Source organism: Cherax quadricarinatus, chromosome 89 (assembly GCF_038502225.1).
Source record: "Cherax quadricarinatus isolate ZL_2023a chromosome 89, ASM3850222v1, whole genome shotgun sequence".
Lineage (NCBI taxonomy): Eukaryota > Metazoa > Arthropoda > Malacostraca > Decapoda > Parastacidae > Cherax > Cherax quadricarinatus.
Window position 1 is genome coordinate 15,270,591 of NC_091380.1, and position 27,519 is coordinate 15,298,109.

The window sequence follows — 27,519 nt, forward strand, 5'->3', positions numbered from 1 at the left end:
ACACAATGTTTCACAGAGTTCCACAAGCTGCAGAACTTCTAGGAGTATGTTCAGTGACTGTATATTGGTATATATATTATAGAACAATAGTAATAAAAAATTTTTTGTATTGTTTGTTTTTGTAAACAAGTTTTGTAAACAATATATTGATAATTATGTTTGTGTGCTTATTGTATTGTATACAACGAGTTTATATATGTACATTGCACCTTACTTTGGTCTCACAGGCCACATAAGTTATGTGAAAAAATAAAATAGTGAAAAAAACAACAAACCTTCAAATACAAGTAAACTAAAGTTTACCAGGTGAGCGGCAGTCGCCGCTGTTGCCATACGCGGCTCATTTTCTGCAAACTTCATGCCTCTATATCTCGGTAAGTACTGATGGGAAATTTTTTTTTTTGGGGACTAAAACAATCAGAAAAATAATCTTAACATTTTGATAAGAAAAAATAATTTTTGTTTTTTTCGAATATTTTGCGACACCAGGAGACACTTCAGGATTGGGCCTTTCGACAGTCAAAGGGTTAAGGCCAGCAAAGGTTGGTTTGAGAGATTTAAGAAGCGTAGTGGCATACATAGTGTGATAAGGCATGGTGAGGCTGCCAGTTCGGACCACAAAGCAGCTGAAAAATATGTGCAGGAATTCAAGGAGTACATAGACAGTGAAGGACTGAAACCTGAACAAGTGTTTAATTGTGATGAAACAGGCCTGTTTTGGAAGAAAATGCCAAGCAGGACCTACATTACTCAGGAGGAAAAGGCACTCCCAGGACATAAGCCTATGAAAGACAGGCTTACTCTTCTCATGTGTTCCAATGCTAGTGGTGATTGCAAAGTGAAGCCTTTATTAGTGTATCACTCTGAAACTCCCAGAGCGTTCAGGCAAAAGAATATCCTCAAGGCTAATTTGTGTGTGCTGTGGAGGGCAAACAGTAAGGCATGGGTCACTAGGGACTTTTTCTATGACTGGTTACACCAAGCATTTGCCCCCAATGTGAAAAATTACCTAACTGAAAAGAAATTAGACCTTAAGTGCCTCCTGGTGTTAGACAATGCCCCTGGTCATCCTACAGACGTGGCAGAGCGACTTTGTGGGGACATGTGCTTCATTAAGGTGAAGTTTTTGCCTCCTAATACCACTCCTCTCCTGCAGCCCATGGACCAGCAGGTTATTGCAAACTTCAAAAAACTGTACACAAAAGCTCTGTTTGAAAGGTGCTTTGTAGTGACCTCAGAAACTCAATTGACTCTAAGAGAGTTTTGGAGAGAGCACTTTAATATCCTCAATTGTGTAAACCTTATAGGTAAGGCTTGGGAGGGAGTGACTAAGAGGACCTTGAACTCTGCTTGGAAGAAACTGTGGCCAGAATGTGTAGACAAAAGGGATTTTGAAGGGTTTGAGGCTAACCCTGGGAATACTATGCCAGTTGAGGAATCCATTGTGGCATTGGGAAAGTCCTTGGGGTTGGAGGTTAGTGGGGATGATGTGGAAGAGTTCGTGGAGGAGGACAATGAAGAACTAACCACTGATGAGCTGCTAGATCATCTTCATCAGCATGAGGCCACACTTGAGGAAACTGGTTCGGAGGAGGGGAGAGGGAAATTGAAGAAGTTGCCTACTTCAAAGATTAAGGAAATGTGTGCAATGTGGCTTAAAGTGCAAACCTTTTTTGATGACAATCACCCTAACACAGCTATTGCAAGCCGTGCTGGTGACTATTACACTGACAATGTTGTGAACCACTTTAGGAAAGTCATAAAGGAACGGGAGGTACAGGCCTCTATGGACAGATATGTTGTGCGACAGAAGTCCAGTGACTCTGAAGCTGGTCCTAGTGGCATTAAAAGAAGAAGGGAAGTAACCCCAGAAAAGGACTTGACACCTCAAGTCTTAATGGAAGGGGATTCCCCTTCTAAACACTAAGACTCTCTCCTCCCATCCCATCAATCATCACCAGATCTTCAATGAAGGTAAGTGTCATGTAACTGTGCATGTCATTTTCAGTTTGTGTGTATTAAAATTAATATTTCATGTGGTAAATTTTTTTTTTTCATACTTTGGGGTGTCTTGCACGGATTAATTTGATTTCCATTATTTCTTATGGGGAAAATTTATTCGCATAACGATAATTTCACATAACAATGAGCTCTCAGGAACGGATTAATATCGTTATGCGGGGGTCCACTGTATACAGTGGACCCTCGTGTTACAATATTATTCCATTCCAGAGAGCGTGTAGTTAACTGATTGTATTGTTAGCCGAATTAATTTTCCCCATAAGAAATAATAGAAATCCAATTAATCTGTTCCAGACACCCAAAAGTAAGTATCAGAAGAAAATTTTTTTCAAATGAAATATACATTTTCCTACACAGAAAAGAATGAGACATGAAGAATAAATAGATGAAGAATAAATGACACTTACCTTTACTGAAGATTTATTGATGAGTGATGAGCTGGGAGGAGGGGAGATGATGGAGGGGTATTATTGTTGGAAGGGGAATCCCCTTCCATAAGGACTTTAGGTAGCAAGTCCTTTTATGGGGTTACTTCCCTTCTTTGTTTTTTAATGCTACTGGGAACAACTTGACAGTCACTGGACCTCAGTCGCACCAAAAATCTGTCCATAGTGCTCTGTTTCTGGCGTTCCTTTAAGATTTCCCTAAATTGGGACACAACATTGTCATTGTAAAAGCCACCAGCATGGCTTGTAACCACTGTGTCGGGGTGATGTTCATCCATAAAGGCTTGCACCTTTGTCCACATTGTACAAATGTCCTTAATCATTGAAGACGGCAACTTCCTCTATCTCTCTCTCTCCCCTCCTCTGAAACAATTTCCTCAGCTGTGGTCTCTTGCTATTGCAGATGCTCTTGCAGCTCATCAGTGGTTAGCTCTTCATCATCATACTCCACCAACTCTTCCACATCCTTGCAACTAACCTCTAACCCCATGGACTTCCCCAATGACACAATAGATTCCAAAACTAGTATAGGCTCCTCAGGGTTAGCCCCAAACACTTCAAAATCCCTCTCTTGTACACATTGTGGCCACAATTTCCTCCAAGCAGAGTTCAAAGTCCTGCAAGTCACTCCCTCCCGAGCCTTACCTATAAGGTTTATGCAACTGAGGATACTGAAGTGATCTTTCCAAAACTCTCTTAGGGTCAATTCACTGTCTGAGGTCACTTCAAAGCACTTTTGAAACACTGCTTTGGTGTACAGTTTTTTGAAATTTGAAATGACCTGTTGGTCCATGGGCTGTAGGAGAGGAGTGGTGTTAGGAGGCAAAAACATGACTTTTATGAAACTCAAGTCCCCCACAATTCACTCTTGCAAGTTTGGAGGCAAGGTGGCACTTGAGGTCCAATTTCTTTACCAGGAGGTATTTTTTCACAGTGGGGCCAAACACATGATAGAACCAATTGAGGAAAATGTCCCTAGTGACCCATGCCTTGAAGATTGAGACACTTATGCAACATATGGGAATCTTTATTCTGGAAACGTTTCACCACACAGTGGCTTCATCAGTCCAATACAAAGTAGAAAGGCGTAAGGAGAGGAGGAGTTTGAGGTAATCAGTCCCTCAGCCTGGAGTCGATGTGTTCAGTCCATCAATCTTGTAGAATGTACAGCATAGGGCCATAGACGCGGCTTATATAAAACCTACTTTGACTAGTGGATGGTACCACTTTGACCCCACCTCCTCCTGCTTCGCCTCGCCTCACTACAGTATATAAGCCACGTCTACGGCCCTATGCTGTACATTCTACAAGACTGATGGACTGAACAAATCGACTCCAGGCTGAGGGACTGATTACCTCAAACTCCTCCTCTCCTTATGCCTTTCTACTTTGTATTGGACTGATGAAGCAGGTACATATAAATACAATTATAGAAAGTGTAAATTACCTGGGATAACCTAAAAAATCTGAAGTGCTATACTGTGCTTGTAGATATAATGCATACGAATACCTGTTGATTCACAGTGTCTCTCTTTGAGACAGAGAGACAAGCAGAGAGACAGAAAGAGAGACAAGCAGAGAGACAGAAAGAGAGACAAGAAGATAGAGAGACAGATAAGGAAAGACAGAAATGCTGATGCTCATCAAATGTCATTCCTTAACAAACTCTTATCACTGCCATCCCGGATGCTTGTCACTGACATCATGCTTCAAGGGAACTTCTACTTCTTCTTCCTTCTTTCTTCCTTCTTCTTTCTTCTTCCTTCTTCTTTCTTCTTCTTCCTTCTTCTTCCTTCTTCTCTAGTCTTCTTCCTTCTTCTTCTTCTATACACCTGTGTATCTAAAACATTGCTGGGACCTATAAATACTTTGTATATATTCCTATACAGTAGTGAATAATCAAGGCAGGTGTAAATGTCCACCTGTCAATGTGTTTGTGACAATGTGAGTACAATTTCAGTACCTAATATTAATGTCATAACAAAGATTGGTCATGAAGTGACAAGAACTACTATAAATTGCAATTATCAGAACATAAAAATTACATAAAATAATATGAAAACCAGAAAAAAGGTATATCATCAACACTTCTGCAAGTGGCAGGACTCCATGTTGCCATCAGGTAATTGCCAAGTGCCAACTTCGTGCCCTCATATCTGGGTAAATACTGACTCTAAAAATTTTTTTTTTACCCTATAACTCTTAGAAAAATGTGTACTTTATTTCTCTATAAAAAGAATAATTTTTCTATTTTTCAAAATATTCGGGGCACTGGGGTAGTGAACGTGTATATATACGTATATGTTTGGACCGTTTATGGGTTAAAGTCCTGCACATATTTTTCAGCTGCTTTTTTGTCAGAACTGGCATCCTCACCATGCCTTATCACACTGTGTATGCCATTATGATTCTTAAATTTCTCAAACCAGCCTTTGCTGGCCTTAAATTCACTAACATCAACACTAGTTTCAGGCATTTTCTTAATTAAATCATAATGCAACTGCCTGCCTTGTCACATATGATTGACTGTAAAACACTATCTCCTGATAATTGTTTTTCATTGATCAACACCAAAAACAGTCTCTCCACATCTAAAAGCATTTGCTTTCTCTGTTTTGTAAGCATACTTGCACCTTTCACAACAACAGCTTCCTTGACTGCCTTTCTGTTGGCCAAGAGAGTAGCAATGGTTGATTGGGGTTTGTTATACAACCAGGCCAGCTTGGAGGCACTCACTCCACTTTTGTACTTTGTGATTATCTCTTTCTTCAATTCGCTAGTATTTCTCACCCTCTTTACCACAGGGTTAGCACTTGAAGCTTTCTTTGGGCCCATGCTGGCTTATTTAGCAGTTACAAGCACTAAAAACAATGGATTAATACAAAATGTATTGCATGTATGTGTGGAACCATCCACACTGGCTTGTAAACAATGGCACACTGGCTATACATAGTGGCAGGGCAGCTGCGGGCTGCCCAGGCCATGTGAACACATTCGGGATGAATGTTCTTAACCGAGTTTTTCATCGTTGGCCGAGCCAATATTTTTATGCTATACGATGGCATCATTCCCCGAGGGTCCACTGTACTGTCGTCGGAAGGTCAGATGTAGAGTGGTAGAAGCAAGAATGTAATCACTGAGAGGTCACATCCTTCTCAGATCCAACCATTCTCACTTCAAAAAGTTGTCCAAAGTGTTTTTGCTTCTGTACCAAGATGCCATTGTGTTGCAGTGTCTGACAGAGTGAATATCAAAATGGTATATAATACTGACAGGTTGGTAAGTAAGATACATAGGCAACAGTTAGACATCTTTATTCCGAAATGTTTCGCCGACACAGTAGGCTTCTTCAGTCTAGTACATAAAGTAGGCAGGAGCTGTAGAGATGTGAAGACGATGTTACCTATTTGTCTTACTTACCAATCTGTCGGTATCATATACCATTATGATATTCACTATGTTTAAAACATTGCCGTGACCTGTAAATACTTTGTATATAAAGCTGTCTTCACTTAATGAAGGAGTTCCATTCCTAATACCGTGTCGATAAATGAATTCATCGCTAAACAAGGAGCATACTGTAATGGTAGGTGGTTTATGTCGGTAATCTTTGATACTGCTTTAATGTCACCTTTGCACCATTTATAACATTTCTAGTATACATATTTTTAAATGTTTATACAGTAGTTTGCTGTATACAGCCTCTCTTCACTTAGTGACATACTTGTTTACCAACATCTCGGACTTATGATGGGCTCTCTGACCAGTATTCATACCTAAATAATGTATATTAGAGCTGATTTCCTCTATTCTGCTTATTTCAATGTACAGTACACTACTGTATAAATATTTAAAAATATACTAGAAATGCTCTACGTGATGCAAAAGTGACATTAAAACAATATCAAATATGGTTGGCACAAACTCACTGCCATTATAATGTGCCTCTCACTTTCTGACAAATTCGTTTAACGATGTGGTCTTAGGGATGTAATTCCGTCGTTAAGTGAGGAGATGCTGTAATTCTAGACAGGAGTAAGTAACCAAGGAAGGTGAAAATGTTCACCTGTCAGTGTGTTTGCGACTATTTGAGTACTAATTTAGTACCTAATATAAGTGTCAGAACAAACAGTGGCTAAAAAATCACAACAACTGCTACAAATTGTAATGATGAGAACAAAAATTACATAAAAAAAAAGAAAGGGAAAAAAGGTATATTGGCAACATTTCTGCAAGTGGCAAGACTCCATGTTGCTGTTAGGTGAGCATCCAGCGCCAACTTTATTGCTTTATATCTCAGTAAGTACTGACCTGAACATCTTTTTTGGTCTCATTACACACAGGAAATTGCCCTCTCTTTAATTTTTTTTTCCAAATAGAGGTCTCCCTCAACATTCGCATTTTCCACTTTTGCGGTCTTCAAACATTTGCGAATTCCCAGCCGCCAAATCATATTTATGTAGAGGACTTTGAAGTTGATGAATGGCATTGATAGAGGCATAATTCCCTACAAAACTCTGTAGATATGAAGAAATGGTCTCAGTTGCCAATCACAATGTTCTTCACAAAGAAGCCTGTCACAACAGTCCCCATCCCTTTACCCAAGGTCCTATCAATGCTAAAACCTTGGTTAGTTTCAAATTTAGGTTGGATAAATACATTAATGAGAGGGGTAGGATTTGAGTGGGACTTGCACATGAGTAAATAGAATTATCAAAGCTTATTTCTTGGGTAGTGTTTATTCTGTTAGTTGTTTGGATTTTTTGAAGGACCTGCCTAGTATAGGCCAACAGGCCTGCTGCAGTGTTCCTCCTTTCTTATGTTCTTAGGCTGATGAGTGGAACAGTCTGTCTAGTATGGTTATAAGAACATATGAACATAAGAAAGGAGGAACACTGCAGTAGACTTGTTGGCCTATACTTGGCAGGTCCCTCACAAATCCAACCCTCTAACAGAATAAATGCTACCCAAGCAATTAGCTTTGATAATTCTATTTACTCATGTGCAAGTCCCACTTAAATCCAACCCCTCTCACTCATGATAAATTAGACACATGTGCAACTCTTGGGTATCTCTATTTAGGAAATGTTTTGCCACACAGTGGCTAAATCAGTCCATACAAAGGAGAATCGTGAAGAACAGGAGGAGAATGAGGTAATCAGTCCCTCAACCATGAGTCGATGTGGTCAGTCCATCAATCTTGAATAGAATACAGCATATGTGTGGAGAAGTAGCTTATGTACCGTAGGCAGGAGAGGTGCAGCAGACGTAGGTGGTGTCACAGTTGTTCAATGTGGAAGTAGGTCATGCCCAAGGGTTAGGCAAGCGAAGAATTCCCAAGTACTAAGATCCCAAGAAGTTGCAGTGTCTGACAGGATTGTAGATGAAGGGTTCAGAGAACCGACACGTTGATAAATTAGACACATGTGCAACTCTTGGGTATTCTTATTGATGAAACGTTTTGCCACAGAGTGGCTTAATCAGCCTATACAAAGGAGAATCGTGAAGAACAAGAGGAGAATGAGGTAATCAGTCCCTCACCCTTGAGTTGGTGTGGTCAGTGCATCAATCTTGAATAGAATACAGCATATGTGTGGAGAGGTAGCTTATACACCATAGGCAGGAGAGGTGCAGCAGACATAGGTGGTGTCACATTTGTTCAATGTGGAAGTAGGTCATGCCCAAGGGTTAGGTCATGCCCAAGGATCAGTTCTCTGAACCATTCATCTACAATCCTGTCAGACACCGCAACTTCGTGGGATCTTAATACTTGGGAATTCTTCGCTTGCCTAACCCTTGGGCACGACCTGCTTCCACATTGAACAAATGTGACACCACCTAAGTCTGCTGCACCTCTCCTGCCTACAGTATATAAGCTGCTTCTCTGCACATATGCTGTATTCTATTAAAGATTGATGGATTGACCACATCAACTCATAGTTGAGGGACTGATTACCTCATTCTCCTTCTGTTCTTCACGATTCTCCTTTGTATGGACTGATGAAGCCACTGTGTGGTGAGCCAGCCAGCCAGCCAGCCAGCCAACCTGCCTGCCTGTCAAACATGTATTACACATGTTCCAAAATTGTTTTTCTTTATTTAGGGCAGGATGACACTACGAGTGGTATCAGAATTGAAAGGATGTTATACATTGGTTGTTATCGAGGTTTTTTATATTTCCTTGGTATCTTCTGCGAGTGTTGGTGTATCTGAAGCTCACTCATAACTAAGATTTTGGCTTGCAATTCAAAGCAAAAAATCGACTTAGCAATGGCTCATAACTCAGAAAACTCATAAGTTGAGGCACTCATAAATTAAGGTACCACTGTATGTAGAAACTATTCATGCATATTCTCTATATCATGAACATATGTAAAACATTTTAAACAATATATACTTACTCTCTATACAGTGGACCCTCAGATTTCATAAGTATCAATTTTCGTGAATTTCTATTATTGGCAACTTTTTTCATCAAAATATAGCCTCAATTTTCATGATCTGCCTCTGAACTCGACGGTCGAATGGAGAGCGTCCCAGCAGCAGCATGCATACAAACCTGGTGGCTAAAGCTCCCGCTTCACACACGGAGGACCCGGGTTCGATTCCTGGCGGGTGGAAACATTTCGACACGTTTCCTTACACCTGTTGTCCTGTTCACCTAGCAGCAAATAGGTACCTGGGTGTTAGTCGACTGGTGTGGGTCGCATCCTGGGGGACAAGATTAAGGACCCCAATGGAAATAAGTTAGACAGTCCTCGATGACGCACTGACTTTCTTGGGTTATCCTGGGTGGCTAACCCTCCGGGGTTAAAAATCCGAACAAAATCTTATCTTATCTTATCTCTCACATACCATTCAAAGTCAGTGTGGCATTGTTTCTCGGTGAGTGACCATCACCCCACGTGTTCATTTGATAAATTTCATAATAATTCATTGTTTTTGTGCTTGCAACTACTAAATAAGTCACCATGGGCCAAAAGAAAGCTCCTAGTGAGAAACATGATAGAATTCAAGAACACACCAGCTCGGGTACTTCCCCACAACAGCCAGGGTACTTACCCACACACACCAGCCAGGGTACTTCCCCACACACCAGCCAGGGTACTTCCCCACAACAGCCAGGGTACTTCCCCTCACACCAGCCATGGTACTTACCCACACAAACCAACCAGGGTACTTTCCACACAAATCAGCCAGGGAACTTCCCCATACACCAGCCAGGGTACTTACCGACACACACCAGCCAGAGTACTTCCCCACACAAACCAGCCAGGGTACTTCCCCAAACAAACCAGCAGGGTACTTCCCCACACACACCAGCCAGGGTGCTTCCCCTCCCAAACCAGCCAGGGTACTTTCCCTCACACCAGCCAGGGTACTTCTCCACACAAACCAGCCAGGGTACTTCCCCACACAAACCAGCAAGAGTACTTCCCCACACACCAGCCAGGGTACTTCCCCACATGCACCAGCCAGGGTACTTCCCCACACAAACCAGCCAGGGTTCGACCCCACATACAGCAGCCAAGGTACTTCCCCACACACACCAGCCAGGGTACCTCCCCACACAAACCAGCCAGGGTGCTTCCCAACATACATCAGCCAAGGTACTTCCCCACACAAACCAGCCAGGGTACTTCCCCACATGCACCAGCCAGGATACTTCCCCACAGACACCAGCCAGGATACTTCCCCACACACACCAGCCAGGGTACCTCCCCACACAAACCAGCCAGGGTACTTCCCCACATACACCAGCCAGGGTACTTCCCCACACACATCAGCCTGGGTACTTCCCCACACAAACCAGCCAGGGTACTTCCCCACAGACACCAGCCAGGATACTTCCCCACAAAAACCAGCCAGGGTACTTCCCCACATACACCAGCCAGGGTACTTCACCATACAAACCAGCCAGGGTACTTCCCCATACACTCGATTTGATTTGAGTTGGACTCGCTTATTGCTTGGGGAGCATTGAAAATTGGGTTGGGCAAATATTGTTTGTGGGATGGTTTGTGATGAACCTGCCTTGTATGGGCCAACAGGCCTGCTGCAGTGTTCTTGCTTTTGTATGTTCTTACATACACCAGCTGAGGAAATTGCTTCAGAGGAGGTGGAAGAGAGAGGGAAGAAGGTGCCTTCTTTAACCCTTTGACTGTTTCAGCCATATATATATATATATATATATATATTTATGCACAAACATGCACACACACACACACACACACACATGCACACATGAGGAATGGCAAGAAAGAATCAATGAGAAGTCCTGAGACATCATAGCAGTTACAGAAACAAAACTCATGGAAACAATAACAGATGCAATCTTCCCACCAGGATACCAGATCATGAGGAAAGATAGAAGGGGCAGGGGGGGAGGTGGGGTTGCTCTGCTCGTAAAAAACAGATGGAAATTCGAGAAAATGGAAGGAATAGATGAGACGGGAGAAAGAGACTACATAGCAGGTACACTTCAGTCTGGGGAACACAAAGTGGTCATTGCAGTGATGTATAATCCACCACAGAACTGCAGGAGGCCAAGAGAGGAATATGAAGAGAGCAACAGAGCAATGGTGGACACACTTGCTGAGGTGGCAAGAAGAGCTCACTCCAGCAGAGCAAAGTTGCTGGTTATGGGGTATTTCAACCACAGGGAGATTGACTGGGAAAACCTGGAGCCACATGGGGGTCCCGAAACATGGAGAACCAGGATGTTGGACGTGGTGCTGGAAAACCTCATGCACCAACATGTTAAGGACACTACCAGAGTGAGAGGGGAGGATGAACCAGCAAAATTGGACCTTGTGTTCACCCTGGGCAGCTCAGACATTGAGGACATCAAGTATGAGAGTCCCCTAGGAGCTAGCGACCACGTGGTTCTGTGCTTTGAATACATAGTAGAGCTGCAAGTGGAGAGAATAACAGGAGTAGAATGGGAAAAGCCTGACTATAAAAGAGGGGACTACATAGGGTTGAAGAACTTCCTGCGGGAGGTCCAGTGGGACAGAGAACTGGCAGGAAAGCCAGTAAATGAAATGATGGAATATGTAGCAACAAAATGCAAGGAGGCAGTGGAAAGGTTCATTCCCAAGGGCAACAGTAACAATGGGAAGACCAGAACAAGCCCCTGGTTTACCCGACGGTGTAAGGAGGCAAAAACAAAGTGCAATAGAGAATGGAAAAAGTACAGAAGGCAGAGAACACACGAAAATAGGGAGATCAGTCGCAGAGCCAGGAATGAGTACGCACAGGTAAGGAGGGAGGCCCAGCGACAGTATGAAAATGACATAGCATCGAGAATCAAGACAGACCCGAAACTGTTGTATAGCCACATCAGGAGGAAGACAACAGTCAAAGACCAGGTGATCAGATTAAGGACAGAAGGTGGAGAACTCACAAGAAATGATCAGGAGGTATGTGAGGAGCTGAACAGGAGATTTAAGGAAGTTTTTACAGTAGAGACAGGAAGGGCTGTGGGAAGACAGCACAGAAGGGAACATCAAGAGGGAATATACCAACAAGTGTTGGATGACATACGAACAACTGAGGAGGAGGTGAAGAAGCTCTTAAGTGACCTTGACACCTCAAAGGCGATGGGACCGGACAACATCTCCCCATGGGTCCTTAGAGAAGGAGCAGAGATGCTGTGTGTGCTTCTAACCACAATCTTCAACACATCCCTTGAAACTGGGCAACTACCTGAGAAATGGAAGACAGCTAATGTAGTCCCCATATTTAAGAAAGGAAACAGAAACGAGGCACTAAACTACAGACCTGTGTCTCTGACATGTATTGTGTGCAAAGTCATGGAGAAGATTATCAGGAGGAGAGTGGTCGAACACCTGGAAAGGAACAAGATTATAAATGAAAACCAGCATGGGTTCATGGAAGGCAAATCTTGTATCACAAACCTCCTGGAGTTTTATGACAAGGTAACAGAAGTAAGACACGAGAGAGAGAGTTGGGTAGATTGCGTTTTCCTAGACTGCAGGAAGGCCTTTGACACAGTTCCCCACAAGAGATTAGTGCAGAAGCTGGAGGATCAGGCACACGTAAAAGGAAGGGCACTGCAATGGATAAGGGAATACCTGACAGGGAGGCAGCAACGAATCATGGTACGTGAAGAGGTATCACAGTGGGCGCCTGTTACGAGCGGGGTCCCACAGGGGTCAGTTCTAGGACCAGTGCTATTTTTGATATATGTGAACGACATGATGGAAGGAATAGACTCTGAAGTGTCCCTGTTCGCAGATGACGTGAAGTTGATGAGAAGAATTAAATCGGACGAGGATGAGGCAGGACTGCAAAGAGACTTGGAGAGGCTGGACATGTGGTCCAGTAACTGGCTTCTCGAATTCAATCCAGCCAAATGCAAAGTCATGAAGATTGGGGAGGGGCAAAGAAGACCGCAGACAGAGTATAGGCTAGGTGGACAAAGACTACAGACCTCACTCAGGGAGAAAGACCTTGGGGTGACCATAACACCGAGCACATCACCGGAGGCACACATCAACCAAATAACCGCTGCAGCATACGGGCGCCTGGCAAACCTGAGAATAGCGTTCCGATACCTTAATAAGGAATCGTTCAAGACACTGTACACTGTGTATGTTAGGCCCATACTGGAGTATGCAGCACCAGTCTGGAACCCACACCTGGTCAAGCACGTCAAGAAGTTAGAGAAAGTACAAAGGTTTGCAACAAGGCTAGTCCCAGAGCTCAAGGGAATGTCGTACGAGGAAAGGTTAAGGGAAATCGGACTGACGACACTGGAGGACAGAAGAGACATGATAACGACATACAAGATACTGCGGGGAATAGACAAGGTGGACAGAGATAGGATGTTCCAGAGAGGGGACACAGGGACAAGGGGTCAAAACTGGAAGCTGAAGACTCAGACGAGTCACAGGGACATTAGGAAGTATTTCTTCAGTCATAGAGTTGTCAGCAAGTGGAATAGCCTAGCAAGTGAAGTAGTGGAGGCAGGAACCATACATAGTTTTAAGAAGAGGTATGACTAAGCTCAGGAAGCAGAGAGAGAGAGGATCCAGTAGCGATCAGTGAAGAGGCGGGGCCAGGAGCTGAGTCTCGACCCCTGCAACCACAATTAGGTGAGTACACACACACACACATGCACACACACACACACGCACACACACACGCACACACACACACACACACACACACACACACACACACACACACACACACACACACACACACACACACACACACACACACACACACACACACATAGCAGCGAAAGCCAAATCTGACCCGAAACTGTTGTACAGCCACATCAGGAGGAAAACAACAGTCAAGGACCAGGTAATCAGGCTAAGGAAGGAAGGAGGAGAGACAACAAGAAATGACCGTGAAGTATGTGAAGAACTCAACAAGAGATTCAAAGAAGTGTTCACAGAGGAGACAGAAGGGACTCCAGAAAGACGGAGAGGTGGGGCACACCACCAAGTGCTGGACACAGTGCACACAACCGAGGAAGAAGTGAAGAGGCTTCTGAGTGAGCTAGATACCTCAAAGGCAATGGGGCCAGATAACATCTCCCCATGGGTATTGAGAGAGGGAGCAGAGGTGCTATGTGTACCCCTAACAACAATATTCAATACATCTATCGAAACAGGGAGATTGCCTGAGGCATGGAAGACAGCAAATGTAGTCCCAATCTTTAAAAAAGGAGACAGACATGAAGCATTAAACTACAGACCAGTGTCACTGACATGTATAGTATGCAAAATCATGGAGAAGATTATCAGGAGAAGAGTGGTGGAACACCTAGAAAGGAATGATCTCATCAACAGCAGCCAACATGGTTTCAGGGACGGGAAATCCTGTGTCACAAACCTACTGGAGTTCTATGACATGGTGACAGCAGTAAGACAAGAGAGAGAGGGGTGGGTGGATTGCATTTTCTTGGACTGCAAGAAGGCGTTTAACACAGTTCCACACAAGAGATTGGTGCAAAAACTGGAGGACCAAGCAGGGATAACAGGGAAGGCACTACAATGGATCAGGGAATACTTGTCAGGAAGACAGCAGCGAGTCATGGTACGTGGCGAGGTGTCAGAGTGGGCACCTGTGACCAGCGGGGTCCCGCAGGGGTCAGTCCTAGGACCAGTGCTGTTTCTGGTATTTGTGAACGACATGACGGAAGGAATAGACTCTGAGGTGTCCCTGTTTGCAGATGACGTGAAGTTGATGAGAAGAATACACTCGATCGAAGACCAGGCAGAACTACAAAGGGATCTGGACAGGCTGCAGACCTGGTCCAGCAATTGGCTCCTGGAGTTCAATCCCACCAAGTGCAAAGTCATGAAGATTGGGGAAGGGCAAAGAAGGCCGCAGACGAAGTACAGTCTAGGGGGTCAGAGACTACAAACCTCACTCAAGGAAAAAGATCTTGGGGTGAGTATAACACCAGGCACATCTCCTGAAGCGCACATCAACCAAATAACTGCTGCAGCATATGGGCGCCTAGCAAACCTCAGAACAGCATTCCGACATCTTAATAAGGAATCATTCAGGACCCTGTACACCGTGTATGTTAGGCCCATATTGGAGTATGCGGCACCAGTTTGGAACCCACACCTAGCCAAGCACGTGAAGAAACTAGAGAAAGTGCAAAGGTTTGCAACAAGACTAGTCCCAGAGCTAAGAGGTATGTCCTACGAGGAGAGGTTAAGGGAAATCAACCTGACGACACTGGAGGACAGGAGAGATAGGGGGGACATGATAACAACATACAAAATACTGAGAGGAATTGACAAGGTGGACAAAGACAGGATGTTCCAGAGATTGGACACAGTAACAAGGGGACACAGTTGGAAGCTGAAGACACAGATGAATCACAGGGATGTTAGGAAGTATTTCTTCAGCCACAGAGTAGTCAGTAAGTGGAATAGTTTGGGAAGCGATGTAGTGGAGGCAGGATCCATACATAGCTTTAAGCAGAGGTATGATAAAGCTCACGGCTCAGGGAGAGTGACCTAGTAGCGATCAGTGAAGAGGCGGGGCCAGGAGCTCGGACTCGACCCCCGCAACCTCAACTAGGTGAGTACAACTAGGTGAGTACACACACACACACACACACACACGTCTTACGAGCCAATATGTTTGACGTATATATACTCGTCAATTCTAGCAGCTTCAAATCAAGCAGGAGAAAGCTGGTAGGCCCACATGTGAGAAAATGGGTCTGTGTGGTCAGTGTGCACCATATAAAGAAATACTGCAGCACACAGTGCATAATGGAAAGAAAAAAACTCCGACCATGTTTTTTTTGGATTAAAACGCTGACTTTGAGGTGTATTTTCGTATAGTTTTATTGTTATATTCTCATTTTTGTTGTCACATTTGATAGAATGGAAAACATGTTATAGAAATAGAGGTGATTTTGATTGGTTTTACTATGAAAAGGATCTTGAAATGGAGTTTGAATTAGGGGAAATGCTTGATATTTGCTGATGTTCAAGAGTAAACAAATGATGTCATTGTCCAATAAATGTCCAACTAGCCATTCTAATATACAGTCATGAATGGGTTGATGTTATTTATACAATTATTACAATATTGCAGTAGTCTGCATAACAGTAAATCTCCTATTTTTTGTTTGAATAAAAATTCAAAATAGAAAGCAAGAGTAATATCAGAGGGCCTGTAGACGTGACTGATGAACAAAGAAAATATTATTTTAGAACAAGGAATGTCTACATTGTTCATTCTAGACACTATTTTGAAATTGGCATACTTTTTAATTTGCACGAAATTGACCAAATTGCCAATTTCTGACCTCTTTATTGGGTAGTTGAAATCAGTAAATGGGCAGTTTCTTGTACTAAATCGATAGAACAAATGGAGTTCTAAAGAAATAGTAATGAGTTTGGTTGACTGGAACAATGGAATTAGCCAAAAACAGGGCTCAAAGTGGGCAAAATCACCGATTCGTAAATATTGCCGAGGTCATTAACTTTGCGAGAGTGTAATTCCGTAAGTTTTCCATCAAATTTCTTACTTTTGATGTCAATACCATCGGGAAAACATTCTCTGGCATTTCATAAGAAAAAATAATTTTTTCATTTTCAAATATTTTGTGACACCAGGAGACACCTGAGGATTTGGGTTGTAACAGTCAAAGAGTTAAAGATTAAGGACATTGTGCAAAGTGGAGTGAAGTGCAAACATTTGTGGAGGAACATCACCCTAACCCTCTCCCCTCCTCCTGTCTTCCATACACCAAAAAGAGTCTTCGATAAAGGTCAGTGTGATGTTAAATGATCATTTATACATTTTATTATTGCTTTATATTGATTTCTCATTCCTTTATGTATATAAATCTATATTTAATACATAAAAATATTATGTTGTTGTTAATACTTTTGGGTGTCTGGAACGGATTAATTGGATTTACATTATTTCTTATGGGGAAAATGGCTTCGATTCTCATGAATTTCAACTTTCAGCAGACTCTGGAACAGATTAATTATGAAAATCGAGGGTCCACTGTATATGTAACTCTCACAATCATTAAACAATTGTGTCCACTTTAGGTTAATAATGAAACTTGTAATTCCCCTCAAGTAAACTTGTTAAAGTCATGTCTGAACTAATAAATATTCACTTATATTTTATTAATTGTAAACTCCTAAATTTACACTGTATTGTTATTGCCTTATTAATCTTAAGTTTGGCCAAAATGTTCTGCATATATAGTGGCTTTTCCCATTCTCCTTTGTTCAAACACTATCATGCTGAAGCAAACATTATCATAACACTGTACACCTGTGATAATGGTGCTGGCACTGTATATGGGTGATAGTGATACTGGACACTTGTCATAATGGTGCTGACACTCTACATGATAGTGACACTGTACACTTGTAATAATGATGCTGAGACTGCACATGGGTGATAATGGTAGTGATACTGTACACAGGTGATAATGGTAGTGACACTGTGAAGAGGTGATAATGGTGGTAACTGTCCACAGATTGATCATCTTCGTGGGATGAGTGAGAGCGTCAAGAGGCTGGTGGAGGCTGGCCTGGTGTTTGGTGTCCAGCAAGACCAAGATGACCTCCGCTACTCCAGGATAACTTTACAAGATGGTCAACTGTATCTCCATGTTCTCCAGGACCAACCACTACCCACCCACGCCCACACTATCCAGGTACTTTATTACACTACCACTCTTACTGTACCACCACACTCTCCAGGTACTTTATTACACTACCACTCTTACTGTACCACCACACTCTCCAGGTACTTTATTACACTACCACTCTTACTGTACCACCACACTCTCCAGGTACTTTATTACACTACCACTCTTACTGTACCACCACACTCTCCAGGTACTTTATTACACTACCACTCTTACTGTACCACCACACTCTCCAGGTACTTTATTACACTACCACTCTTACTGTACCACCACACTCTCCAGGTACTTTATTACACTACCACTCTTACTGTACCACCACACTCTCCAGGTACTTTATTACACTACCACTCTTACTGTACCACCACACTCTCCAGGTACTTTATTACACTACCACTCTTACTGTACCACCACACTCACCAGGTACTTTATTACACTACCACTCTTACTGTACCACCACACTCTCCAGGTACTTTATTACACTACCACTCTTACTGCACCACCACACTCTCCAGGTACTTTATTACACTACACTCTCCAGGAACTTTATTACACTACCACTCTTACTGCACCACCACACTCTCCAGGTACTTTATTACACTACCACAATTACTGTACCACCACACTCACCAGGTACTTTATTACACTACCACTCTTACTGTACCACCACCCAGGTACTTTATTACACTACCACTCTTACTCACTCTCCAGGTACTTTATTACACTACCACCTGTACCACCACCACACTCTCCAGGTACTTTATTACACTACCACTCTTACTGTACCACCACACTCTCCAGGTACTTTATTACACTACCACTCTTACTGTACCACCACACTCTCCAGGTACTTTATTACACTACCACTCTTACTGCACCACCACACTCTCCAGGTACTTTATTACACTACCACTCTTACTGTACCACCACCACACTCTCCAGGTACTTTATTACACTACCACTCTTACTGCACCACCACACTCACCAGGTACTTTATTACACTACCACTCTTACTGTACCACCACACTCTCCAGGTACTTTATTACACTACCACTCTTACTGTACCACCACACTCTCCAGGTACTTTATTACACTACCACTCTTACTGTACCACCACACTCTCCAGGTACTTTATTACACTACCGTTCTTACTGTACCACCACACTCTCCAGGTACTTTATTACACTACCACTCTTACTGTACCACCACACTCTCCACGTACTTTATTACACTACCACTCTTACTGTACCACCACACTCCTTAGGTACTTTATTACACTACCACTCTTACTGTACCACCACACTCTCCAGGTACTTTATTACACTACCACTCTTACTGTACCACCACACTCCTTAGGTACTTTATTACACTACCACTCTTACTGTACCACCACACTCTCCAGGTACTTTATTACACTACCACTCTTACTGTACCACCACACTCCTTAGGTACTTTATTACACTACCACTCTTACTGTACCACCACACTATCCAGGCATTTTATTACACTTCCACTCTTACTGTACCACCACACTCACCAGGTACTTTATTACACTACCACTCTTACTGTACCACCACACTATCCAGGCATTTTATTACACTTCCACTCTTACTGTACCACCACACTCTCCAGGTACTTTATTACACTACCACTCTTACTGTACCACCACACACTCCAGGTACTTTATTACACTACCACTCTTACTGTACCACCACACTCTCCAGGTACTTTATTACACTACCACTCTTACTGTACCACCACACACTCCAGGTACTTTATTACACTACCACTCTTACTGTACCACCACACTCTCCACACTCTTGTACCAGCACCTACCCACTTACACCTACACTCTCCACTACTGTACCAGCACATACCCACCTACACTCACACTCTCCACATTACTGTACCAGCACCTAACCACCTGCACCTGCTTAGAAATTCTCCCAACTCCTGCCCCAAACATCTTATTACTAGGAGATTTCAACCTGAGACACCTAAAATGGAGGAATATAGCAAACAATGTTTTAGCAGAGATCACCCCGGGAGGCAGCTATGATGAAAATTCACATTCACTCGAACTGTTAAATCTCTGCAACAAATTCACCTTAAACCAGCAAATAGTAGAGCCTACAAGACTAAAAATTATGCTGGACCTCATCTTCACTAACAACAATGATCTGATACGTAATATAAACTGTATCAAAGACAATTCACTCAGATCACAATATATTAGAGGTACAGACAAGTATACACAGGGCTCCGGACCAGCAAAATGTAAGCAGTCATGAAGGTCTCTTCGTGAAATTCAATTTCAATAACAAAAACATACAATGGGATCAAGAAAACCATGTCCTAAATGAAACAAGCTGGGAAGATATCCTAAACAACACGGACCTGAACATCTGCCTTGAAAAAATGAATTCTGTGGTTGTTGAGATCTGCTCAAGACACATTCCATTAAGAAAAAGAAAGAGAAGATATAACCTAGAAAGAGAGAGATGTTCCCTATACAGATGAAGGGAAAGAGTCACAGAGCTGCTGAGTGAGGTCAATATATCTGAAATACAAAGGGAAGTACTAGTCAGTGAAATTGCAGATATTGAACTTAAGCTGAAGGAATCTTATAGGAGACCAGAATCATGTGAAGAACTGAAAGCCCTAAAGGAAATTGAAAAAAAAAAATACTTCTTTTATTCCAAATTTAAAGGAAAAACAACATCCAGTATTGGGCCCCTGTTTAGGCGGGATGGGACATACACAGATGATAGCCAAGAAATGAGTGAGATACTAAAGTCCCAATATGACTCAGTGTTCAGCGAGCCACTGCCCACTCTAAGGGTCAACAATCCAAATGAATTCTTTATGAATGAAACCAAAAATTTGGTTGGCCCAAAACTCTCGGATATTATAACTCCACAAGATTTTGAAGAGGCAATTAACCCTTTGAGGGTCGACAGGCCCTCTCCGAAACTCGTTCTCAGGGTCGGCCAAATTTAAAAAAAAAAAAATTTATTTTCTCTTATGAAAAGATAGAGAATCTTTTCCCGATCATAACGACACCAAAAGTTTGAAATTTGATAGAAAACTTACGGAATTATGCTCTCGCAAAGTTAGCGGTCTCGGCGATGTTTACGCATCGGCGATTTTGCCCACTTTGAGCCCCATTTTCGGCCAATTTCACTGTACTAGTCGACAAAAAACATGAATATTTCGCTAGAACTCCGTTTTTTCTATCGAATGGGTGCAAGAAACCACCCATTTATAAATTCTACTATCCAGTACAGTGGTCAGAATTTAGCAATTTTGCCAATTTCACACAAATTTCAAAAGATGCCAATTTCCGAATAGGGTCCAGAATAAACAAGAAAGACATTCCTGGCACTAAAATGACATTTCCTCTAGTCATTAGTCACGTCTCAAGGCCCCTCTTATATTCTTTTGCTTTCCACTTTGAATTTTTATTCTCACAAAAAATATAAGATTTACTGTTATGCAGACTACTGCATTAGTGTAAAAAATGGTATAAATATTATTGGTGCACTTGTGAAAGAATATTAGACTCACCAGTTGACGTGTATTGCACGCTTGGCACGATTTGTTTACTTTTGAAGTTTGCTAAAAATCGAACATTTCTGCTACTTTGAGCTCAATTTCAAGGCACCTTTCATTGTAAAACCAGTCAAAATCATCTCAATTTCAGTAATATGTCTTCCATTCTATAAAATGAGACCAAGAAAACTAGAATACAACAATAAATACCATACGAAAATACACTGCAAAGTCGCTGATTTATTAAAAAAAAATGGTCAAAGTTTTTTTTCTCTCATTATGCACTGTGTGCTGCAGGATTTTTTTTAGACTGTGCACACTGACCACATAGACCCATTCTTTCATATGAAGGCCTACCAGCTTTCTCCCACTAGATTTGAGGCCGCTAGAATTTATGAGTACTAGTACGTCAAAAACCCCTACGCGTAAGACGTACTAGTACGACGAAAACCCTCAAAGGGTTAATGACATGCCCATGCACTCTGCCCCAGGCCCAGACTCATGGAACTCTGTGTTCATCAAGAAATGCAAGAAGTCCCTATTGTGTGCCTTCAGCATTTTATGGAGAGGGAGCATGGACACAGGGATCATCCCACACACACTAAATACAACAAACATAGCCCCACTCCACAAAGGTGGCAGTAAATCAATTGCAAAGAACTACAGACCCATAGCACTAACATCCCACATCATAAAAATCTTTGAGAGGGTTCTAAGAAGCAAGGTAGCCAACCACCTAGATACCCATCGGTTACACAACCCAGGGCATCACAGGTTTAGAGCAGTTCGCTCCTGCCTGTCCCAGCTACCGGACCACTATGACAAGGTCCTGGATGCTGTAGAGGATAAACAAAATACAGATGTAGTATACACAGACTTTGCAAAAGCTTTTGACAAGTGTGACCATGGTGTAATAACACACAAAATGCGTGGTAAAGGAAAAACAGGAAAAGTTGGTAAATGGATCTACAACTTCCTGACAAATAGAACACTAAGAGTAACAGTAAACAGAGTAAAGTTCCAGGCAACCATGGTAAAAAGCTCTACTACACAAGGCACAGTACTCACTCCAATTCTGTTCCTCATCCTCATTTCTGACAGACAGAGATGTAAGCCATAGCTCAGTGTCTTACTTTGTGGATGACACCCTTATCACCATGGCAGTGACCTCCATCGAAGACACTGCGAGACTCCAAGGGGATATCAACCAAATCTTCGAATGGGCCACTGAGAACAATATGAAGTTCAACAAGAAGAAATTTCAACTACTCAGATATGGAAAACTTTAAGAAATTAAAAAAGTGTCAGGGTATACCACAAATTCTAACCATACAATAGAGCAGATGAGTAATGTGAAGGACCTGGGAGTGATAATGTCAGAGAATCTCGCCTTCGAAGACCACAACAATGTATCTACCTCATCCGCTAGGAAAATGATAGGATGAATAATGAGAACCTTCAAAACTAGGGATGCCAAGCCCATGATGATTCTCTTCAAATTGCTTGTGCTCTCTAGGCTGGAATACTGCTGTACACTAATGGCCCCCTTCAAGGCTGGCGATATTGCAGACCTGGAGAGTGTACAAAGAACTTTCATGGCACACATAAGTGCAGTAAGGCACCTAAACTACTGGGAATGGTTGAAGGTCCTTGATCTGTATTCCCTGGAATACATTCAAGAGAGATACATGATATACACTTGGAAGGTCCTGGAGGGATTGGCACCAAACTTGCATATGAAAATCACTCCATTTGAAAGCAAAAGACTCGGCAGGAGATACAACATTCCCGCTATGAAAAGCAGGGGTGCCAAAAGTACACTGAGAGACAACACAACAAGTCTCCAGGGCCCAAGACTGTTCAATTGCCTCCCAGCATATATAAGGGGGATTGCCAATAGACACCTGGTTGTCTTCAAGAAGGCACTGGACAGGCACCTAAAGTCAGTACCTGACCAACAGTGCTTTGGTTCATACGTCAGCTTGCGTGCTGCCAGCAGTAACAGCCTGGTTTATCAGATCCTGATCCACCATGAGGCCTGATCTCAGACCGGGCCACAGGGGCATTGACCCCCAAAACCCTCTCCAGACTTCCTGAGTTAATTAAGCATATTCTAACCTAACCACTCTGGTCCAATGATGCCAGATTAGTGATGGCTGATCTGTATTTAAAAATCCCCTTCTGTATTACCTTCCAATAAAAGTTATGTGATCTTTACACACTTTACATCCAGGTTGAGTTTTTTCAAACTTGTAAATGTAAGTTCTGGAAGGCATCCATTTGCTGAACAAGTCTCTTTTGTCTACATTTAAAATTTGTTGATCATTGTATTTAGTTTCTTGTATTATTTTCTTGCAAACATCAGGATATTCAAGTGTGGCATCATCATCTGTGATGGCCGCCTCACTGTGTGACATCATCATCTGTGATGGCCGCCTCACTGTGTGACATCATCATCTGTGATGGCCGCCTCACTGTGTGACATCATCATCTGTGATGGCCGCCTCACTGTGTGACATCATCATCTGTGATGGCCGCCTCACTGTGTGACATCATCATCTGTGATGGCCACCTCACTGTGTGACATCATCATCTGTGATGGCTGCCTCACTGTGTGACATCATCATCTGTGATGGCCGCCTCACTGTGTGGCATCATCATCTGTGATGGCCGCCTCACTGTGTGACATCATCATCTGTGATGGCCGCCTCACTGTGTGACATCATCATCTGTGATGGCCGCCTCACTGTGTGACATCATCATCTGTGATGGCCGCCTCACTGTGTGACATCATCATCTGTGATGGCCGCCTCACTGTGTGACATCATCATCTGTGATGGCCGCCTCACTGTGTGACATCATCATCTGTGATGGCCGCCTCACTGTGTGACATCATCATCTGTGATGGCCGCCTCACTGTGTGACATCATCATCTGTGATGGCCGCCTCACTGTGTGACATCATCATCTGTGATGGCCGCCTCACTGTGTGACATCATCATCTGTGATGGCCGCCTCACTGCTAATTTTAACATTATACAATTATACAGGATTTTTAAAGTGACTGAACCAACCATCACAGTAAAAGTTTCTTCAGTCCATTTTATTTACATTTTCTTTCACTGTCTTAAATAAATTTGAAGCTTTTATCTGGATGGTTGTTCTGCTAAGAATATATATTTTTTATTACAATCTTCTAACCATACAGTTAAAACACTATATTATTACAATCTTCTAACCATACAGTTAAAACACTATATTATTACAATCTTCTAACCATACAGTTAAAACACTATATTATTACAATCTTCTAACCATACAGTTAAAACACTATATTATTACAATCTTCTAACCATACAGTTAAAACACTATATTATTACAATCTTCTAACCATACAGTTAAAACACTCTATATTTCTATCATTGCAACACTACTCTTACTTATAGTTATCTGTAAACAACAAAAACCTGATGCAACTTTGCATTTTTCTTTTATTTCTTCTGTGTCTTGTATAATATTGCAGACATAGATTCAGGTGTTGCAACATCTTCTGTTATTATATTAGTTACTATCACCACCTACATCATCTTCAGTTATTATATTAGTTACTATCACCACCTACATCATCTTCTGTTATTATATTAGTTACTATCACCACCTACATCATCTTCTGTTATTATATTAGTTACTATCACCACCTACATCATCTTCAGTTATTATATTAGTTACTATCACCACCAACATCATCTTCTGTTATTATATTAGTTACTATCACCACCAACATCATCTTCTGTTATTATATTAGTTACTATCACCACCTACATCATCTTCTGTTATTATATTAGTTACTATCACCACCTACATCATCTTCTGTTATTATATTAGTTACTATCACCACCTACATCATCTTCTGTTATTATATTAGTTACTATCACCACCTACATCATCTTCTGTTATTATATTAGTTACTATCACCACCTACATCATCTTCTGTTATTATATTAGTTACTATCACCACCTACATCATCTTCTGTTATTATATTAGTTACTATCACCACCTACATCATCTTCTGTTATTATATTAGTTACTATCACCACCTACATCATCTTCTGTTATTATATTAGTTACTATCACCACCTACATCATCTTCTGTTATTATATTAGTTACTATCACCACCAACATCATCTTCTGTTATTATATTAGTTACTATCACCACCTACATCATCTTCTGTTATTATATTAGTTACTATCACCACCTACATCATCTTCTGTTATTATATTAGTTACTATCACCACCTACATCATCTTCAGTTATATCAAACTTGTGTTATGATGTAATAATAAGTCTCTTGTATCCTGCAGTGTTTACATCTGAAGTATCTTTTGTCTCTTTTATTAAGAACACTTTTATAAAAAAATATAAGACAAGTGTGTATGGTAATATTGTGCAGCAGCACAGATATACACAATGACAGGTGTGTGCAGACTGACGTAGTCACATGTACAACAATAATATGGTGCAGCAGCACAGATATACACAATGACAGGTGTGTGCAGAGTGACGTAGTCACATGTACAACAATAATATTGTGCAGCAGCACAGATATACACAATGACAGGTGTGTGCAGAGTGACGTAGTCACATGTACAACAATAATATGGTGCAGCAGCACAGATATACACAATGACAGGTGTGTGCAGAGTGACGTAGTCACATGTACAACAATAATATGGTGGAGCAGCACAGATATACACAATGACAGGTGTGTGCAGACTGACGTAGTCACATGTACAACAATAATATGGTGCAGCAGCACAGATATACACAATGACAGGTGTGTGCAGACTGATGTACTCACTTGTACAACAATAGTTTAAGCAAGTAAATTCAACTCTCGTATCTTTTTTTCCCAGGATCTGAGAAGTTTGGCAACGAAGAACTTACATTAATTAAAATTTTGTCTGCCATTAAATGTGACTCTGGTATCATTTAATAATTCACACTGAACCAAATTCACATTAATCATGAACTAGATATAAACAATTTAATAATACACCAGTTGTATATGTTTACCCATCAGTAAAATGGGCACATGGGTGTTAGTGGACTGGTGTGGGTCACATCCTGGGTGTTAGTGGACTGGTGTGTGTCACATCCTAGGTGTTAGCAGAATGGTGTGGGTCACATCCAGGGTGTTAGTGGACTGGTGTAGGTTGCATGTTTGTAGATGAATGGTTGCATCCTGGGTGTTAGTGAAATTGTGTTCACATTTTGGGGATTAGTGGATTGGTGTGGGTCGCATCCTGTGTGTTAATGGACTGGTGTGGTCACATCCTGAGTGTTAGTGGACTGGTGTAGGGTCACATCCTGGGTGTTATTCGACTGGTGTGTGTCGCATCCTGGGTATTAGTGGACTGGTGTGGGTCGCATCCTGCATGTTAATGGATTGGTATCATCACACCCTGGGTGTTAGTGGACTGGTGTAGGGTCACATCCCGGGTGTTATTCGACTGGTGTGGGTCACATCCTGGGTGTTAGTGGACTGCTGTGGGTCACATCCTGGGTGTTAGTGGACTGCTGGGGATTACATTCTGTCTGTTAGTGGACTGCTGTGGGTTGCATCCTGGGTGTTAGTGGACTGGTGTTGGTCACATCCTGAGTGTTAGTTGACTGGTGTGGGTCACATCCTGGGTGGTAGTGGACTGGTATGGGTTGCATCCTGGGTTTTATTGGACTGGCATCGGTCGCACGTTCGGTGTTAATGGACTGGTGTGGCCGCATCCTGGATATCGATGGACTGGTGTAGGTAGCATCCTGGGTGTTAGTGGACTGGTGTCGGCCGCATCCTGGGTGTTAGCTGACTGATGTCGGTCGCATCCTGGGTGTTAGTCAATTGGTGTGGGTCGCATCCTGGGTGGTAGTCAACTGTTGTGGGTCACACCCTGGGTGTTAGTGGACTGCTGTAGGTCATATTCTCTGTTAGACTGGTGTGGGTTGCATCCTGGGTGGTAGTCAACTGGTGTGGGTTGCAACCTGGGTGTTAGTGGACTGGTGTGGTTTGCTTTAAGGGTGGTAGTGGACTGTTGTGCTTCGCATCCTGGGTGTTAGTGGACTGGTGTGAATCACTTCCTGGATGTTATTGGGCTGGTGAGGGTCACATCCTGAGTGTTAATTGACTGGTGTGGTCACATTCTGGGCATTAGTGGACTAGTATGGGTCCCATCCTGGGTGTTTGTGGAATAGTGTGGGTCACATCCTTGGTGTTAGTGGGTTAGTGTGGGTTGCACCCTGGATGTTAGTGGACTGGTGTGGG

General features: G+C 42.3%; 1 protein-coding gene across 3 annotated transcripts in view; it reads left to right on the forward strand.

Moving 5' to 3' along the window:
• LOC128697316 (centromere-associated protein E-like) overlaps window positions 1–27,519 on the forward strand; it is a 570,758-nt gene that overhangs the window by 531,873 nt on the left and 11,366 nt on the right. For all 3 annotated transcript variants that reach the window (XM_070104215.1, XM_070104216.1, XM_070104217.1), the window contains one exon: window positions 17,482–17,661. In XM_070104215.1, coding sequence (XP_069960316.1) covers window positions 17,482–17,661 — 180 coding nt within the window. The remainder of the gene's footprint in view (window positions 1–17,481; window positions 17,662–27,519) is intronic.